The sequence below is a fragment of the Hylobates moloch genome, unplaced genomic scaffold (assembly GCF_009828535.3).
Source record: "Hylobates moloch isolate HMO894 unplaced genomic scaffold, HMol_V3 SCAFFOLD_17, whole genome shotgun sequence".
Classification (NCBI taxonomy): domain Eukaryota; kingdom Metazoa; phylum Chordata; class Mammalia; order Primates; family Hylobatidae; genus Hylobates; species Hylobates moloch.
The window spans coordinates 12,757,478-12,769,798 of record NW_026652292.1 but is presented as its reverse complement, the minus strand read 5'-3'; the positions used below and the strand labels follow the sequence as shown (position 1 = coordinate 12,769,798).

Genomic DNA, 12,321 nt, shown 5'->3' with positions numbered 1-12,321 from the left:
GATATTTAGAGAAAATTCTTTCTTATGAAAACCAACCTTTGCCTCGTTTTAATCTTTTGGCGAAGAAAGCCACCCAGGATTTTATATGCTGAAGGGAATGACTTGGCCCAGGCTCTGATTCAAGAATCCTCCCTTGTATCTTACTATTGGAACCTCTTATCAATCATGTGACAATCATAAGACAGAGTTAAAACCCTGATTGATTTTGTTATTCTAATATTAGAAGTTAAATTATTTTGTTTTTTATTTACTTGATAGAATTTTGTAGTGATCAAATACAATTTGGGGGCCTAAGTAAAAATATCTTTTATTTGTCTAATGATTTATGGTTTTCAAAATGCATTTAAAGTGATATTTTTCAATAGTCTCAAAGATCCTGTAAAGTAGCCAGAAGATTTTCCCATTTTATAGATGAGGAAACTAAAGCTGAACAGCTCAGCTGCTCAGTTAACCTCTTGCAGTTTGAAGTAGAATAACTAGAACTCTCAGGGTAGTTTCACTATTATTCTGATATTTTCCATTCTTATCATTTAATAAATGACTGTGTGTAGATTTATGCATCGGACTGGCCAAAATTAAGTTTTTCCTCTTTTTTTTTTTTTAGGAATCTTATGCCTTGCTTAACAGATATGGACTTCTGATAGCAAGGGAAGAGATAGACAAAGTTGATACACTGCACTATGCTTGGGAGAGGCTGCTGGCACGTGCTGGCGAAGTCCAGAAAGAATTAGTCTCACTGCAGCCCAGTTTCAAGAAAGAGCTTATTAGTGCTGTGGAGGTATTCCTCCAAGATTGTCACCAGTTTTATCTGGACTATGATTTGGTATGTCTCTGGCCTTCTCTGTGTGCATTTTTGGGGATGAGTGAATAGAGCATGCAAAATGTAGTTGTCTAAAAATTATGGGTAAATTTCTATGAAACTTCCTAGGAATTCCCAGGGAATGGGAATTTTATTTTCATGAGAGAAAAACATTTTTTTTCACAATTCTTTCCCCTTAGAGTTTCTATTAGTCTGTTTTCACACTGCTATAAATAACTGCTCGAGACTGCGTAATTTAGAAAGGAAAGAGGTTTAATTGACTCACAGTTCAGCATGGCTTGGGAGGCCTCAGGAAACTTACAATCATGGTGGAAGGCAAAAGGGAAACAAGGCACCTTCTTCACAAGGCAACAGGAAGGAGAATGCTGAGTGAAGAGGGAAGAGCTCCTTATAAAACCATCGGATCTCATGAGAACTCACTACTGACAGAGCAGCATGGGGAAAACTGCTTTCATGATTCAGTTACCTCCACCTAATCTCTCCCTTGAGACGTGGGGGTTATGGAGATTATGGGGATTACAATTCAAGATGAGATTTGGGTGGGGACAGAAAGCCTAACCAAATCAGATTTCATACATAATAATTTCAACAGAAAATGATAAATTTAAAAGTGCTAATACTGTGTAATTTGGTCTGTCACTGAAGTTGTTTGGTAGCATTCTAAATTTGTGTAGAAAAGTACTATTCACATGTAGTTATAATTGTCCTCCTTTCCACAGCGTTCCCTGGTTACACAAATAGCATAGACCTCAGCAATTGCTGGGCGCTGTCCTTGGTGCTGACTACACAGTAGTGGATAAGACAGATCGAGCCCTGCCCCCATGGAGTCCATATTTTAATTATCCATATAGGTTTAAGTACTGAATCTTCTAATGTAAATATGTTGTGTAATGAGACCCATCTCCAGGCAATTATAATGTGCTGGATAAGGGAAATATATAGAGTTTAGGGTAAAATTTGTACCTATTAACTAGTAGCACAATAAACCACAAAATTAATAAAGTTAGAAGATTGGACCCATGTACCAACTCCATGGATGAAGAAGCACAGAAATCCACATATTTAAGATTTTCTAATGTTGGAAAATCTGATTGGAATGTTAAGATTATAGGCTACTTTACAAGTGGGTATTAGAATGATAAAAATCTATGAGTTATATGATATTAGCATTTATCTCAAAAGCAGACTTTATATGTGCTTCTTATAGAACAGGCATTGACTCCTCTTTGCCTGTGTTACCTAAGAAATGATAATACATATTTTTAATCTTAAAAGTTTCTTGACTAAGGGAAGTTCTGGCATTAATTTGGCTTTTTTAGACTAGAAAAATATTTCTAAATGAATCACTTTGTGAGGCCCTTCTTTTCTAACAAATAAAAATGAAGTTTCCTATCATGCATGAAACCTAACTTTAATATTTAAATACATTGAGTTCATGAAATTTATATGCAAACACTTCGTTCTGTTTTTCTTTTTTTACTTTTTGTTCAGAATGGTCCAATGGCTAGTGGCTTGAAGCCCCAGGAAGCCAGTGACAGGCTTATCATGTTTCAGGTAATCTTTTTAGTTTCTATGACTTTCTAAACAATGAAACTTTGTTGTGTTTTAAACACACATATATTTTCTTCTTTGTAAGATAGAGAGCCCTATTGTGGAATATGGTATGTACTTGCATTAAAAATATGATTTCGTAGGATTACAATTAGAAGTAGTTTCTATGAATTAATTATGCCAACTTAGTATTCCTATTTACATGCGCCCAGAGCTCATACATCTCTGGCTTGCTTGTTTGCCAGTATTATATTTTCATTTGCATGTTGATCATGTATAAATCATTTTGATGAGTTTTCACTTGTGTTTTTATTAGAATCAATTTGATAATATCTATCGGAAATACCTCACATATACTGGAGGAGAGGAGCTTTTTGGCCTGCCAGCTACACAGTATCCTCAGCTTCTTGAAATAAAGAAGCAACTAAATCTTCTACAGAAAATATATACTCTGTACAACAGTGTCATAGAAACTGTAAATAGTTATTATGATATTCTTTGGTCAGAGGTGAATATTGAAAAAATTAACAATGAACTCTTAGAATTCCAGAACAGGTAAGAAATTAAATGTTTAGCATGCCCTGCAATTGAACTTCAAATGCTTTCCTCTTTGATAGGCAGCCAAGTTCTCTTTTCACCCCAGTTATTGCAAAAGCACATCTTGCTGCATTTTTGTTGTCCATTGACATCACTCTTGTCAAATGCTATTTATTAATTACTCCTGTGTGTACACAATGAGACAAGCACATTCTATCTACCAGGATGAATCATGTTAGGGGCTTTTCTGCAGCTTGGTGGGAGCTGATTTTTATTTATATTACACTTATGAAGCATTTGAAGTTAATGTTAGATTATCATCTGGAACAAAAGCAGGGGCCCATGATTTTTCTGTATTGTTGTAGCTGTTGAATTCAAAGAAAATGGAGAGCTGACTGGGCGCGGTGGCTCATGCCTATAATCCCAGCACTTTGGGAAGCTAAGGTGGGCAGATCACGAGGTCAGGAGGTTGAGACCATCCTGGCCAACATGGTGAAACCCCATCTCTATTAAAAATACAAAAATTAGCTGGGCATGGCAGCGCATACCTGTAATCCCAGCTACTCGGGAGGCTGAGGCAGGAGAATCGCTTGAACCCAGGAGGTGGATGTTGCAGTGAGCCGAGATCGCACCACTGCACTGCAGCCTGGAGACAGCGCTAGACTCTGTCTCAAAAAAAAAAAAAAAAAATGGAGAGCTACTTGTATATTTCACCTGACAGCCTGATACACTATGCTATGCTTTGTGCTTAGTAAGTTCTCAGTACATGCTTGTAGAATTGAATTAGCTTGAACAGCACCTCTACCCTCTAAAATAATGCCTCTAACTAGGTAATAGTTGTGAAGGGTTGGAAAAAATCTTTTCTAATGGGGAGGACAATTTTCTGTAATATAAAAGTCATCTGTATATTATATTAACAGATAGCCTGCAAGTCATGGGATTTTAAAATAGGATAAGTATTCAAAGAGACTGTTTTTAATAGAAATACTAGCAGACCGTCTTGGTCCAGTGATGTCTACCATCATATTTCAATGGCCTTTCATGTTGGTGTCCCTTCACAGATGTCGGAAGCTTCCCCGGGCCTTGAAGGACTGGCAGGCTTTTTTGGACCTGAAGAAGATCATTGATGATTTCAGCGAGTGTTGCCCGCTGCTGGAATACATGGCCAGTAAAGCCATGATGGAGCGGCACTGGGAAAGGATAACCACCCTCACCGGGCACAGTCTGGATGTGGGGAATGAAAGCTTTAAGTTAAGAAATGTCATGGAGGCACCTCTTCTGAAATACAAAGAGGAAATAGAGGTAGAGTATGATGTGATGGAAGATTGCAAGGTCTCATGGGATTTATTTGATAACATTTCTGTATTATGGAATATTGGATCAGTAAACTACACTCAGACAATTGAAACTCTTCTCCTGGCATTCAGCCACTAGTTCCTTCAACAAATGCTTATTTGACCTAAGATGGGACAGATTCTGCATCAGGATATAACAATGCAGTCCTGCATTTACAGATTATTAAATAATTTTACAAATAAAGGCATAATTATAAGCTGTGGCAAATACCATTGAATAAAATGTATGTTGTTCTATGAAAGCCTATGATAGATGAGTTTGGCTCACCTGGGGGTGATAAAGCTAGGGAGGACTAGGATGCATGCATGGGACTGGCTGGGTGAAGGGAGTGTGGTTGTGTAATTGGGGTGAGGGGCCTGGAAAGTGCAAAGAAGGCCATTCCAGGCAGATGGTGCATTATGCATGGAGCATCTGAAGTGTGTTTGAGGAACCAGAAGGCGGCCCAGGTGTGGGCTTTGGCTGAGGTGTGGAGGCAGGGCAGAGAGGAGACAGCAGAGGCCAGGGAGGCGGAGTGGGGCTACATGATGTTATCGAGCAATGGGCACCAGCTGGGAGATGTGTTTTCAGCAGGGGCTGACATGGTTAGGTTGACTGTTTGTAAGGATCACTCTGGTAGTGATCTTTGGAGAAGGAATTGAAGGAGGACAAGGGAAGAATGATGGAAAAACCAACTGAGAGTTTCTAAGAGTAGCTCAGGCAAGAAATGATGGCTTGTTAGATGAGAGGGGAAGCAGTAAAGCTGGAGAGGAGAGAAAGGATCAAGGGATATTTGAGGAGAATTTGGTGATGAAGGGAACATGGTAGAAGGAAGGGGAGGGCTAAAGATGAACTTTAGATTTCTTGCTGAGAGACCTAGATGAGTGAAGGTGCTGACCACAGAGACGGGGAACATGGGAAGGGGATCAGATTGGGTGACAAGGTGCAAAGATCATGGGCTTCATTAGGGACATGAGTCTGATATTTCACAGACTGTGTTTGGGATTTCGTTGAAACATCTCAGCAGGGAAGTTCAGTAGGCAAATGGATGTGGGTCTTGCCTGGAGATATGAAAGTGATTGAATTCATGGGTGTAAATGAGCTCACCCAGAGGAGGAACAGTGTGGGAAGAAATGAGGGTAAAGGAAGGGCTTGACTAATGGTCTAGGAGAAGGGTGAGGCCACAGAGGAGACTGGGAAAGTGAACAGAGCCATGGGAGAATCAGGTTTCTGCTGCCTGTGTTCATTCACATGCTGCATTCATTTGACTTTAGAGGTAAATCAGAAATACATTGAATTTTGAATCAGTGATTAAAGTTTCAAAATTTAAAATGATTTGCATACATTTTCTGTCATCTTTCTTTTTAGGCAAGTTTACTGGGAAATTTTATAAATTAAAGTTCTGTTTTTAGTCATATCTTTATCTCCATCTCTCTTCATGCATTGGTATCTGCATATAAACATTCTGTTTATTATATTGCATTTTAGGTCTGGAAAAGTAAAAGTGTATATATATATATATATATATATATATATGAAGCAAATAGTGAAGATGGGGTATTGCACGTAGACTATTAAGGAAGGGTGTGTGACTTTCATGCAATAATGAAAGCTTGCCATTTTGATAGGACATCTGTATCAGTGCAGTGAAAGAGAGAGACATTGAGCAAAAGCTGAAGCAAGTGATTAATGAATGGGACAATAAAACATTCACCTTTGGCAGCTTTAAAACCCGTGGAGAGCTGCTCTTGAGAGGAGACAGTACCTCGGAAATTATCGCCAACATGGAGGACAGCTTGATGTTGCTGGGATCCCTACTGAGCAACAGGTGGGAAAACCATCTATCTTTTCCCTTAGTTTTGAGAACCATAGTAGCAAACATTTCAAATTAATGAAAAATCCATTACAATAATAGCCTTCATATAGTCTACTCAATGTTGAAAATACTTGTTTTAATTAAATTGATTAATCAATTAATTTTTATATCCAAAACATATTTTTACTTAGGCACCCACTTATATATAAATAATCAAGAGATTATATTTCAATTATTCATGTTTTCATTTTGGCCTCAGGCACATGTTACAGCATGTGTAACTCTGGTTTTATTTCATTATCCTCTATTTGCGGGATATGTCTGAGACCATCCACTGGACAAAATAATGCAACGTATAATTAGCCACTCGGATCTTGGGAACATTTCAGCTTTGCTGCTGACAAGCCTGACTGAACAGCTGACAGCTCTACAGTCTGTAGAATCCAGGAGCAACGTTATTTTGAATTCCAGAATAATCATTTTACTCGAAAAACCTTTTTTGCCAGTATCTGTGGACTAGAAACTCTTAGTTGTTTACATACTTTATTTTTTATATTTGTACAAATTTATGGGGTATGTGTGAACTTGTTTTTTTTTTTTTTTTTTGAGGCAGAGTCTTGCTCTGTCACCCAGGCTGGAGCGCAATGGCGCAGTCTCAGCTCACTGCAACCTCAGCCTCCCGGGTTCAAGTGATTCTGCCTCAGCTTCTTGAGTACTGGGATTACAGGCAACAGCCACCATGCCTGGCTAATTTTTGTATTTTTAGTAGAGACAGGGTTTCACCATGTTGGCCAGGCTGGTCTCAAACTCCTGGTCTCAGGTGATCTGCCCGCATTGGCCTCCCAAAGTGCTGGGGTTGCAGGCATGAGCCACCGTGCCCGTCCACATGTGAACTTTCGTTACACGTGTATAAAGCGTAGTGGCCACCCCTCACATTTTGGACATACAAACCATACAGTCATGAATTTACATTTCCTTGTTTCATTGCTTCCATTTGCTCTTTCTGAAATAATGTTTTTGTTCCCCAGAATCTTCTCAAATATATTGTCATTGTGCAGAATGTGGATACCACTGAGATATGAATTTGTTGTCCTATTGTAGCTTTAAAATATCGCCCAATTCTCCATATAAATGTGTATCAATACTTTTAATGTTGGAAATACTGTGTACTTTTCATGCTATTTCAGAAAAATTTCTCTTATTTTAGTTTACTTGTTACACTAAAGTAATATGGGGATATAAAGTTAGACCATTAGTAATCTTGATTTTGGACTTCTCAGGATTTAGTGAGTTTTAATGAACTTGGTTGCTATTCATACCAAACCAGAATAAAGGACAGATAGGCAATAATATACCCTAGGGAGATAGAAAAGACACACATATAAATTAAGTAAAAATTATCTGGTTGCAGTGGGGAAACTTTTCTTATCAATGGCATCTAATCTACAGATACAGTTATTGGGAGGAATATTTTTTCAAAATATATTTATTGAACCTTTACTATGTGTGTGATGTACTCTTCTAGGTGCTGTGGGTAGAACAACAAAGAAGGGAAAGATCTCTGTTTCTATGGACCTATATTTCTAGTGAAGAGCATACAAATATTCAGAAAGATGCGTGGAATATTAAAACAATTTGGTTAACAATTAAGAATATGGAAATTAAACTTTTATGCAATAATACGACTTCAAGTCCATATTATGTAGGGCTAGAGAGAACCATGAAGGGATAAGAAAGAGAAGAAGAAACATAAAGATAGGCTGTACAATCATTTAGGATTAAGTTTGTCTGTAAATAACAGAAACACCACATACAAAATGGCTAATATAACACTGATGTTTATATTGCTCACACATAAAAGAATTCCTAACATAGATGGTTCAGTTTGGAATAGGGGCTTCACCACATCATCAGGGACCCAAGCTTGGTCTGGCTCACTCATATGTCTTTCCCAGGTGTGACCTTATTCCCCATACTACCCATTACATCCAATGCCACTACTCACATTTCATGTAGAAGAGTGGTTCTCAATCTTTGCAACATACCAGATACACCGAAGGAATTAAAAAAATCCCAATGCCAGGGCCACTTCCCAGACCCATTGAATCAGAGTCTCTGTAGGTAGGACCCAGGCAGGCCTCAGTAATTTTTAATGCTGAAGAGATGATTCCAGTGTTCAGCTATGAGATCATTCCAGTGTTCTGCTAAATTAAGCACTGTTGATGTGGAACTTAGTCTTCTGACTGCACATTACTGCAAAGAGAAGCTGGGAAATTCAGTAATTCAGCTGGGTAATTATGAGCCCACATGGAAAAGCAGAAGGAAAAAAGGACATTGGGAGGCCACCCACAGGCAGTCTGTCTCAAAGAGGAAAAGGGGAAGACAGATTAACTATGGAAGAGGCAGTAATCTTGCACACATGTACGTCAAAAATGAGTGGGTTGGACACAGGTGCGTGGGAAGTAAGAAAGAGACTCAGAAAAGGGGAGGCTAAGGAGAGAGTCCAGGTGTTATCATATTTGAAGATTGAATTAGTTGTCTGGTCCCCACTGTTGGTTCTATAAAGGCTCCATATTATATGAGACTCCATGAAATAGGCACAGAAGCTCAGTAGAGCAAATATTATTCTCGTAGCCATAGCAGCACTGAGGGTAATTATATTACCCTGGAAGCTTGGTGGAATTAAGTCTAATGCCTGATCTCCTCCTTAGATTATAAATCTCCCACCCTCCTCTATGCTCTGGATCAAAAGAGAAAAAGCTAGACTAACAATGCACAATAAATGGGGATGAATTAATCACTTGGTTGCATCACTTCAAAAGCCAGCAACATAATTAAGGTTGTAAAGAAAGAGGTTAAAAATTAAGATTTTTAAAAACCTTTCTAATTTGAAACAACAGCACAACAAAAACAAAAACCAAATCCTAAACCTGTTTCTTATTTTAGGTACAATATGCCATTCAAAGCGCAGATTCAAAAATGGGTGCAGTACCTTTCCAACTCAACAGACATCATCGAGAGCTGGATGACGGTGCAAAACCTGTGGATTTATTTAGAAGCCGTCTTTGTGGGAGGAGACATTGCCAAGCAGCTGCCCAAGGTTTTGTAATCTTCTTTATGATTTCATCAGATTTTTCAGAGAAAGATCTCAGAACGAATACCCCCTTAAATAATGCAATAATATTCCACTTCTATTGAACCCCCTTCCTTCAGTCTTTTTGTTGTCACTGTTAATGCTGTTATTCTTCAAAGGGAGTGAGGAATTGTGGAAAGGAAAGGGGTGACAATCAGAGTAAGAATGCTGCAAAACTGTGGAGGTTTGATAGGAAATAGAGGGTTAAAAAAACAAAGAATAAGTGGTCACATAATTGATGTGCTTCTTTAGATAATTTCAAGGTAGAATTTGGAACAGTGTAGAATTATGGTGCAGTTATCTTGACAATGGTAGGCTAATTTGTTCTTCTACTACTGACATTTTAAAGTAATGCATACTATGCAATGTACCCAATTATATCTGTACAGTAAAATTGAGGGGTGGAAATGTGCAGAAAAAATCTCCAAAACAAAAAGACCTTCTTTTCAAGATGTCGAGTATATATTTATTATCAAATCGTAATCATCTTACTGGGTATATGTGGAGTATATTTTGAGATATTTAAATGAACATCTTAACCAAGTCTCAAGGATTCTTGTTCAATTACCTTAAGCCATATGCAAGATTATAACATTTTAACAATATATTTGAGTTTTAGAAGCATGATTATTTTAAATGTTTTCATCACATAGGTTTCTGAACTTCTTCTTTGGTTAGTTTTCAGTTTAATTACAGATGACAGATCAAATCAGACTGCAGACCATTTATTTTGGAGGCAATAGTAAAATGTATTCACTCACTAAAATTTTACTTTATTTTTGATTTGTATTTGTGCATGTTTTTTCATCTTCTTTTTTAAAGGTTTTAAGTAGGAGATTTGGATTTTTTTAAAAAAATTATACTTTAAGTTCTGAGATACATGTGCAGAATGTGCAGGTTGTTACATAGGTATACATGCTGCCTGCTCCTTCCTCTGGAAGCTTTGTCCGAGAGGGGCACCTGCCAGATGCCAGCCGAAGCTCTACTGTGTGAGGTGTCTGTTGGCCCCTGCTGGGAAGTGTCTGCCTGTCAGGAAGCATGGGGTCAGGGTCCCACTTGAGGAGGCAGTCTGTCCCTTAGCAGAGCTCGAGCCCTGTGCTGGGAGATCCACTGCTCTCTTCAGAGCTGGCAGGCAGGAATGTTTAAGTCTTCTGAAGCTGCACCCCACAGCTGCCCCTTCCCCAGGTGCTGTGTCCCAGGGAGATGAGGGTTTTATCTATAAGCCTTGACTGAGGCTGTTGCCTTTTTTTCAGAGATGCCCTGCACAGAGAGGAGGAATCTAGAGAGGGAGTCTGGCTACAGCAGCTTTCTTCTGGTGCTGCAGTGGGCTCTGCCTAGTCTGAACTTCTTTGCGGCTTTGTTTACACTGTGAGGGAAAAACCGCCTACTCAAGCCTCAGTAATGGTGGACCCCCCTCCTCCCATGAAGCTTAAGCATTCCAGGTCGACTTCAGACTGCTGTGCTGCCAGTGAGAATTTCAAGCCAGTGGATCTTAGCTTGCTGGGTTCCATGGGGATGGGATCCACTGAGCAAGACCACTTGGCTACCTGGCTTCAGCCCCCTTTCCAGGGGAGTGAATGGTTCTGCCTCAGTGGCGTTCCAGTGCCACTAGGGTACAAAAAAAAAAAAACACTGGCTGGGCGTGGTGGTTCACGCCTGTAATCCCAGCACTTTGGGAGGCCGAGGTGGGCAGATTACCTGAGGTTGGGAGTTCGAGACCAGCCTGACCAACATGGAGAAACCCCGTCTCTACTAAAAATACAAAATTAGCTGGGCGTGGTGGTGCATGCCTGTAATCCCAGTTTCTTGGGAGGCTGAGGCAGGAGAATCGCTTGAACTTGGGAGGTGGAGGTTGCAGTGAGCTGAGATCACACCGTTGCACTCCACCTGGGCAAAAAGAGCGAAACTCCATCAAAAAAACAAAAAAAACAAAAAACACAAAAAAAACTGCAGCTAGCTCATTGTCTACCCAAATGGCCACCCAATTTTGTGCTTGAAACCCAGGGCCCTTGTGGAGTAGGCACCTGAGGGAATCTCCTGGTCTGCAGGTTGCGAAGACCATGGGGAAAGCGTAGTATCTGGGCCTGATAGCAGTGTCCCTCACAGCATGGTACCTCATGGCTTCCCTTGGCTGGGGGGAGAGTTCCCCAAACCCTTTCACTTCTCAGGTGAGGCAACGGCCCACCCTGCTTCTGCTTGTCCTCTGTGGGCTGCACCCACTGTCTGACCAGTCCCAATGAGATGAGCCAGGTACCTCAGTTGGAAATGCAGAAATAATCTGTCTTCTGTGTTGATCTTGCTAGGAGCTGCAGAGTGGAACTATTCCTATTCGGCCATCTTGCCCAGGATTCCCATATTTTTCTCTTTAATGGATGAAGAAGAATCTAAAATTGGACTTAGAAATTTTCATGTAGAATATTTAAGGTGCTAGGTGTAGTTTCTTCCTTTCATGTTTGATAGTATATACTCATTGGTAACATACAGAAAGCTTTAAAGAAGAAAATGAAATTTTGGGGCCGGGTGCGGTGGCTCATGCTTATAATCCCAGCACTTTGGGAGGCTGAGGTGGGAAGACTGCTTGAGCCCAGGAGTTCAAGACCAGCCTGGGCAACGTAATGAAACCCCGTTTCTACAAAAAATAAAAAAAATTTAGCTAGGCATAGTGGCACATGCCTGTAGTCCCAGATACTGGAGAGGCTGAGGTAGGAGAATCACCTGAGCCCAGGAAATCAAGGCTGCAGTGAACTGTGACTGAGCACTTGCACTCCAGCCTGGACAAGAGAGTGAGACCCTGTCTTAAAAAAAGAAGAAAATTTATATGATTCCTGCCCTCTCAAGATAATCTTTGCATTTTCCATTAAATTTTTTTACAATATTCCAGCTATACTGGAATTAATTTTGTATCTTTATTTTTAAATATTTTTTCTACATAAACAATCCAGTGCTCAATGGAGAAAATATAAAAATAGGAACTGTACTTCATTTAGAGATAACCTGTGAAAAGAAATGTGTGTCCTTTCTTTTCATATTTTCTTGACTTGTATTGTTACTTCTGTATTCATTTCTTGTTGTAACTTAACATAATGGGAGTAGCAAGACTTGGAACCAACCCAAATGTCCAACAACAATAGA

At 39.5% G+C, this 12,321-nt stretch overlaps 1 protein-coding gene across 1 annotated transcript in view; it reads left to right on the top strand.

Annotated features, from left to right (window-relative positions):
- The window catches only part of DNAH5 (dynein axonemal heavy chain 5), a 329,923-nt gene that overhangs the window by 150,922 nt on the left and 166,680 nt on the right, over positions 1–12,321 (top strand). The window contains exons 26-31 of the mRNA XM_058430225.1: positions 605–823; positions 2,312–2,374; positions 2,688–2,926; positions 3,970–4,210; positions 5,869–6,068; positions 9,003–9,156. Of these exons, the coding sequence (XP_058286208.1) occupies positions 605–823; positions 2,312–2,374; positions 2,688–2,926; positions 3,970–4,210; positions 5,869–6,068; positions 9,003–9,156 (1,116 nt within the window). The remainder of the gene's footprint in view (positions 1–604; positions 824–2,311; positions 2,375–2,687; positions 2,927–3,969; positions 4,211–5,868; positions 6,069–9,002; positions 9,157–12,321) is intronic.